Source organism: Alligator sinensis, unplaced genomic scaffold, assembly GCF_000455745.1.
Source record: "Alligator sinensis unplaced genomic scaffold, ASM45574v1 scaffold685_1, whole genome shotgun sequence".
Lineage (NCBI taxonomy): Eukaryota > Metazoa > Chordata > Crocodylia > Alligatoridae > Alligator > Alligator sinensis.
Window position 1 is genome coordinate 1,421,684 of NW_005842336.1, and position 7,735 is coordinate 1,429,418.

Consider the following 7,735-nt stretch of genomic DNA (forward strand, 5'->3'; position numbering starts at 1 on the left):
GATGTCTTCCTCTCCTATAGGCACTGTGGTATATGGCGAACCCATCACAGCCAGCCTGGGGACTGATGGATCTCATTACTGGAGTAAGAACTGGGCCAAGGCAGCAGCCTTTGTCACTTCCCCCCCACTGAGTCCTGACCCAACCACTCCTGACTTTCTCAACTCGCTGCTGTCTTGGTGAGTACAAGAGGCTGCATGTTCCTATAACACCCTATTTAAGCATGTCACATGGTCACTGAGGATAACAACCTGCTACTGCTACCATTTTACAAAGTTAGGTGCTTCGGCTTCTCTGTTACACTCAAGATCTTGAGTTCTTGGTGCCCACTATTGATTTGAATTATAAATTTGCAATGAAAACAAAATATCTGAAGTAATTGTCACCCATCTCTGGATTTCAGTGGAGACCTTCAAGTAACTGGCAGTGCTCACTGCACCTTCAACACTGCCCAGAAAGCTGTTGGAAAGGATAACTTTACCCTGATCCCTGAAGGGACCAATGGGACCGAAGAAAGAATGTCCATCATCTGGGATAAGGCTGTGGTACGTCACAGGGAGGACTCAGATTTGTGCTTACGTGTGCACTGAGGAAGCTGGCCATCCATGTGGCTTACATCTTTTTCTTTTCTCTAAAAAGAAGGGCTCATGTATGTTGTTTTACTTCTGTCTCGGAGTGAACTGCCTGCCTCGACAGTTCCCAAAGGGTGGGCTGACCCAGGAGTGGTGTCAGATAGAGCAGTCCTGGAGTTGCCATGTCTGACTTCTTGGCACCACTTTTTTGTTCAGTCCTGACCCCCTTTTGCATACATGGGCCTCTCTCCTCCAAAAGGAGCATTCAGTATCTGCTGTCGGTGGGTTGTCACTAGCCATTTGCTTTTTTGTGGTTGCTTGCATTCTGCTAACCTGCTGGATCCTTTGCTCCTTCACCAGGTGACTGGTAAGATGGATGAGAACCAGTTTGTGGCTGTGACTAGCACAAATGCAGCTAAGATTTTCAACCTGTATCCTCGGAAGGGACGCATTGCAGTGGGTTCTGATGCTGACTTGGTTATCTGGGACCCTGACAGCGTCAAGACGATCTCTGCGAAGACTCATAACATAGTAAGTACCTTCTGCAGCTAAGTCCTGCTGGCTTGTCTGCCAGGGGCTCTCAGCACTAAGTTCTGTGTCCGAGAACTAGGCATGGTGAGCATCCTGGCCTCATTTCCTCCCTAGTCTCTCGGGCACTCTCTCTCTACAAAATTGATCCTCTTTCAGTGCATACACAGGACTCTGATCCAGATCTGTGCTCTAGCAGGCTGTTCTGCGCGCAGGTATAAGTACTACCATACACAGTGTTAGCGAGAGCCTGCCTGGGAGTTGTGTGCTACTATGGATCAGGATTGTTTGCAGGGTCAGTTGCTAGTATTGTGAGGTCAGGGTGAGTAGAGTAGATGATAGGGAGCAATCCCCCTGGCCTTACAGTCAGTTGATTGGATCTTCACCACTGTAGCTTTCTGATAGCTGATGTGGCTACACTGATGTATACCATCTGAGAATCTAGCTCTGTTGCAACCAATAGAGTCCAGCCCCTGTATCACATGCTCCAGCAGTTATGTAAGTGGATACCTCCTGTTCTAATGGAGAATACAGAACTCCCTTATATACAAAACTGTCACTGGGAGTACAGAACTGTCACTGGGAGAGACTGGTTCAAGTTCCCCATGACCTCACAGCACTAAGGAGAGAAAACAGCCACTGTGTGGGTCTGTTTACAACTTGTTTAGCTGCTGGCTAAAACCCTAGGGCATATTTCCTTGGAAAAAGCTCCTTGTTTTGTTTTGGTTTTTTCCATGAATGGTTTCATTCACTCCAGTGCTGAAAAAGCAAAATGTCCCTGCACACATGGATCCTTGGGCACAGGAACAAAGGAATTTTTTTTTTTTTTATAGATATTTGCTTCATTTTCCCGGTGTCCTAGCTTTGTGCCTGATCTGGTAACTGTGCCCTTCATTGTGCTATGATGTGGAGGAGACCCTTCATAACAGAGAGCGTGTAGGAGCTGAATGGGATTGGTAATATAGCCCAGCTCAGTCACTATGTTTAAACCCATACAGAAAGGAAAGGGGTACTTTCAGTTGAAGCAGCAAAGGCTAATAATTCCTATACAGTCAGTTTTTCCTTTTCAGGCAAGCAAGCATCCAGAGAAGAGTTTTCAGAGTAGAGGGGAAGAAATAAGACATAGAAGGTTCCCAGTCATGGAGTGGGGCCCCATTGCACTAGGTGCTATATAAATTAAGCAAAATGCAAGGGTGAACTCTGACTTGTGTGCACAGAACATTGACTTTATCTTCCTCTTCCCTCTCTGTTTATCTCACCCACTTCTTGTGCCTTCATGTGAGCCTGCAAGTGTTCTGGGGCGAGGACCTGTTTTGCATAGCGTCCGTTAGTTATTGTGCCTTCCCAGCAAAATGGTGCCAGCAGAGAACTAGCAGCTGCCTTAAAATCAAGGCATTCACATTCAGTTACAGATAAAACCAAAGCCCTTTTGAAACTCTGGAGGAGACGTTGTAGTTGCTGAACTAGAGGCACCAAATTCTTCTGCTGCATTTTTAAATGCTAGAGCGGTGCACGCACATTTCCCAGGAAGTCCCATCACAGTGCCACTGTGGCAAGGAAACGTCAGACGCTAGAGAAGCAAACTCTGCTGTTCTTGGAACTTGCCTGATTCCTGTGCATTTAGCCAAGCCGCCTTCTCTGCCACCACAACCCTTTTCATTTCGGACCCCAAATACTTTCAGTTAAACCACCATTCTAACTAATTGTAAAGCTGCAGTGAAAGCCTCTCGGATGGAGCTTGCCGAAAGAACAGATTGTAACGCGAGTTCTGCACAAAAGACCTGGTTCAAGTTAGTATTTCTCCCAGAGGTGGCCAGAAGAGGGACTGTTCTTAACCACTGTAACAGCTTCATGGCAGCATTGCTTTTAGAACTCTTTTTTGTTTGTTTTGTTTTTTTTTGTTTCATAGACCAATATGTCCAATCCTGTTTATTGAGGATGTGCAGTTCTGTAAGGTAAAGAAGGATTGTCCTTGGTCCTGACCTATCAGCCCAAACCTTGATGCAAAACAGACATTTTTTTGTTCTTTTAACTCCAAACTCTGATTCACTGCAATTAGCAGTGGGTTCCCAGAACTCTTCCTGGGCAGGGACTCTCTCACTAGGTGTACATGCTGTGACTGGCTCAGTGATGCCCTGATCTCAGCTGGGGATTGTTGGAATTAAGATAGTAATTGTGCCTGCAGTATTTGGAGATGATAAAGCACAGCAGGCTGTACCACTTGGTTTCTCTAAACATGATTCTCAGTTACATGATATCTGTCAGAATTTGGAGAGAAAAGAATTTGTTCGGGAGCAGTTTAATGGGAATGATTTACCAAGTGTTTATTATTTGCTTGAGCCCTAAAGCTACTCCGACACTGGTACCCTAGTTAACAATATCCAGTTAAGCATGTAGAAATCTGGGGGATATCAAGAAGTCCGGTAGACTGGATAAAACTTTTATCTTGGGCGAATTCGGAAAGGATGGGGTGACAAATAAGGGTGAATGAAGATTTATAATAAATACGTACAGTGACACTTAACCTCAATAGGAGGCACAAATGAAAACGGCTTAAGGAATTAAGAGTATAGCTTAATTGTAAAAGCAGGGATTGATGTTATACAACACTGTATGTGTATTAGAAGAAAACACTGAGGCTTGCCTAAACGCCTACATTCAGGAGTCGTCATGGACAGTTGACTGAAAAAATTCAGCATATACCTTATGGGATTTTGCTTGGCCATGGCCTCCAAAGTAACAGCTTGTGGTGGGACTAACGCATTGGCCTGATATCTTTTGTTTGTTGTTGCTCTAGGCTCTGGAGTACAACATCTTTGAAGGCATGGAGTGTCGTGGGTCTCCGCTGGTGGTTATCAGCCAGGGAAAGATTGTGCTGGAGGATGGGAACCTCCATGTAACTGAGGGTTCTGGAAGATATATCCCTAGGAAACCGTTCCCTGACTTTGTTTACAAGCGCATCAAGGCCAGGAGCAGGGTGAGTATGTATAGCAATGCAAACTTGTTCTGCTGTTGGAACTCTCTTGTTCAAGAGACTTGTAAATAAGGGACATTTACACATCTTTTTTTTTTAGTGAATGCATCTTGGTTATTGTCCAAATTTACCTCTTTTCTTGGGTTTGTTTCATTATGAGCATAGCCCTTGGCCTAAACTTGGCTGTTGCTGCTTTAAGTTCTCTTTCAAAAAGAAACGGATAAGACTGAAGAACTAATAATCACCTGCTCTGGAAGTTGGGGTGAGTCAGCAAACTAGCTCTGCAGATCTGCACAGGGTTCTAGCATCCTGTCATAGTAATGTCACATGAACATAATCTAAGTGTAGCAGGGTGCCTCTCCAGGGGCGGCCACAAAGCCCCTCGAGTCCCGTTAGCTCTCGCTCTCTGTGGGCAATCACTTCTCCTTTCACCCACCATGCCTTGATGCATTTTACCTTTGTAATGAAGGAGTCTGCTCCAGGACTTCCGAAATTGCTCTCTCTAATGACTGCCAGGTGTCTGCAGTCACTGCCTAATGGGATAATTGCATGGCTCCAATCCACCCCTACACCATGCCCCACAGGTGTCATCACTCACTAATGTTACCTTCCACTTAGTCCCTCCTCTGGGCTCCTGGACCCACTCTGATCCCACAGTCTCAGGCCCTCAATCTGGGCTCCAGACCCCTCCATGGGTCCCTAGAAATTTTCTCCTCCCCTTAGCTCCTCCCCAAGCCTCCAGATTGCTGGCTTTATTCTTCCGAGTTGGTATTCCACAGCTGCAGCCCTCCTGCTGGGCAATATTCCCTTACCAGCCTCCAGGCCTTACTACCAGCTTATATCCTTTCCCAGCTCAGCCCTCCTCCAGGGTCATATGACTCCCCAATCAGCCCTGGCCCCACCTGAAGGCTATTTTCACCAGATCCTGCCTGCTCTTAAAGAGGTAGGAGCACCAAGGCACCTGCCACAATGAGAAGCAAGGATTTCTTAGGGTGATATCTTGTATTGGACCAACCGTGTACTTGGGGTAAAGTTAGACAAGATTTTGATGCAAGACATTCAGGTCCATGTGATCAGAGACCATGTAATACTACTTTTGTGATCAGAGACAAAGAATGTCTTGCATGCAAAAGCTGGTCTAACTTTATCCTAACTGCACTTGTTGGTCCAAATAAATATATCACCGTAAGAAATCCTTGCCTCTTGCATAATTTCTGGACCAGCATAGCTGCAACATTACTCTTACACTACCGTGAATATAATACTATTTTTATACTTGGGTCTTTCAGCAAAAATTTAGACCTTTACCTTTATCTCTTAATCTAAATTTACACCATGGACCAACCGTGTACTTGGGGTAAAGTTAGACAAGATTTTGATGCAAGACATTCAGGTCCATGTGATCAGAGACCATGTAATACTACTTTTGTGATCAGAGACAAAGAATGTCTTGCATGCAAAAGCTGGTCTAACTTTATCCTAACTGCACTTGTTGGTCCAAATAAATATATCACCGTAAGAAATCCTTGCCTCTTGCATAATTTCTGGACCAGCATAGCTGCAACATTACTCTTACACTACCGTGAATATAATACTATTTTTATACTTGGGTCTTTCAGCAAAAATTTAGACCTTTACCTTTATCTCTTAATCTAAATTTACACCATGTTGGTGACCTTTTCTTTTGCATTTCTTTTGTCTTCCAACAGTGAAACTAACCTGGTCCCATTCACTTTTTTTCAAGAAAGTAGTACTTGATTCTTTCACAGGTGTGGTTAGTTTGCATTTATCATAGGGAAAGGTTTAAATCCAGTCACTCAAATAATGGGAACATTTCTGTTTGTAAGTAGAAAACGATTGGGAAAAGGTCTCCTATAAAGAGGTGAATCCAAACCACAAACAGAGGATTTCCTATGGTGAAATCCTCAGCTGGTGGATAATAGCCTAAACTGTGTTGAAATCTCCATAGCTGTGCTGATTTCAGTAAAGTTGAGCATTTGACCTTTAGAGATTTTGTTTCCAAATACAGGCAACCCCCGCTTAACGCTCTTAAATGGTTCCGGAAAAAATGAGCATTAAGTGGAGCTGCTCTAAGTGAAACCCATTTCTCCATAGGAATGAATATAAATAGAGATAATTGGTTATTGCCACTTCTTCCTTTGCGGGGAGTCTGCCAGTGCCTGGGACCAGGGCCGGTGGGGGCTCAGGGCGATGTGGCAGGAGTGCGGGGTGTATGTTGGCACGAAGGGCCAGAGCAGCCGGCAGGCAGGCAGAGGGGTGGGTAGAGGTGGCAGTGGTGAGAAGCTGCCCCCTCACTTGCTGCTTCTTGCCGCTGCTGCTTCACCCCACCCCTGTGCCAGCCTGGGCCCCCACTCCTGCTGGCCCTGGCCCTCCGGCACCAGTGCGTGCCCCGCTCTCATTCCCGCCTGCCCACTCGCTGCCACTCGCCATTTCTCACTGTGCCGCTGCTGCTTTGCTGAGCGCTATAATGAAACTGGCTCAGCACTAAGTGAAATCGGGTATGAATTTTAAATGAGCGCTATAGCGAAATAGCGCTAAGTGAAACCACATTAAGCGGAGGCTTCCTGTACAATGATACTATAATGCAGAGATTGGCTAACTTGTCAAAGACCTCTAAGGAGAAGGAAATGACTATTTCAGAAACACCTGAAACTTTGCCCTCTGCTGGACAAAACCAGAGCTGTTTTTAGTTCTTGTGATAGTTCTGTCTGGTCATTAGTATTTGTTTCAAATGATTTTCCTTATTAACAGCTTAAGCATATTTTTAAATGTTGATGAAACATGGCCAACTTGCAAATTTTGGAGCCGCTATATTCATGCTAACAGAGAACTCAATCTGTGGGGATTAATGTAGAACAAAAAATGCAGCAGAAATAGTGGGTTTCATATCTCCCACTGAATAACTGCTCTGGTCAACCTTCTCTTAACTAGATTTCAGTTACATTTGGCATAAAATAAGGTGTTGCATCTGATGAAGAAAAACTCATTTCACTTCCATTTGTGTAGCTCTGGTTCTGTCAGCATCAGGGCCACGAACACCGGGTCCCCTCGGAGGCTGGCGGTGGGCACGGCAAGATCCAGCAGGTGGCAGCGGCGCTGTTGGCTGTGGGAGCCTGGCGGTGGTGAGCGAGTGTCGGCAGCGCCTTTTTGCAGGGGTGCACTGTCACGCTCGGGGGGGTGCTTGTGCACCCCCTACGCATCACCAATGATCAGGACTGAGCTCAACAGTAAATAAATAACTGTGGTTTAGCACTGTGGTGGTAATGATAACTCTTCAAATGATCCTCTTCAGCTTAATAACATCCAATCCCTCTTCAGATCTACAAAGATGTCTTTGGCTATCCTCTTAAAGCCTTGTTGCTTATGTTTTTTCCAGCTGGCTGAGCTGAGAGGTGTCCCACGTGGACTGTATGATGGTCCTGTCTGCGAAGTATCAGTGACACCAAAGACTGTCACACCAGCATCCTCTGCTAAGACATCTCCAGCCAAACAGCAGGCCCCACCTGTCAGAAACCTGCACCAGTCTGGATTTAGCTTGTCTGGTATGTACTCATTTACATGGGCTACATAATTACACTGATTATCTTGGCTATTTTTTTTTCTTATGCTGCATGTTCTGTGGAGGCAGGAGGAAAGAGCAGG

The 7,735-nt window shown here is 45.4% G+C and overlaps 1 protein-coding gene across 2 annotated transcripts in view; it reads left to right on the plus strand.

The window, feature by feature from the left end:
• The window catches only part of DPYSL2 (dihydropyrimidinase like 2), a 69,190-nt gene that overhangs the window by 59,952 nt on the left and 1,503 nt on the right, over window positions 1–7,735 (plus strand). For both annotated transcript variants that reach the window (XM_014522285.2, XM_006028713.3), the window contains exons 9-13: window positions 21–177; window positions 402–543; window positions 931–1,101; window positions 3,896–4,075; window positions 7,470–7,635. In XM_014522285.2, coding sequence (XP_014377771.1) covers window positions 21–177; window positions 402–543; window positions 931–1,101; window positions 3,896–4,075; window positions 7,470–7,635 — 816 coding nt within the window. The remainder of the gene's footprint in view (window positions 1–20; window positions 178–401; window positions 544–930; window positions 1,102–3,895; window positions 4,076–7,469; window positions 7,636–7,735) is intronic.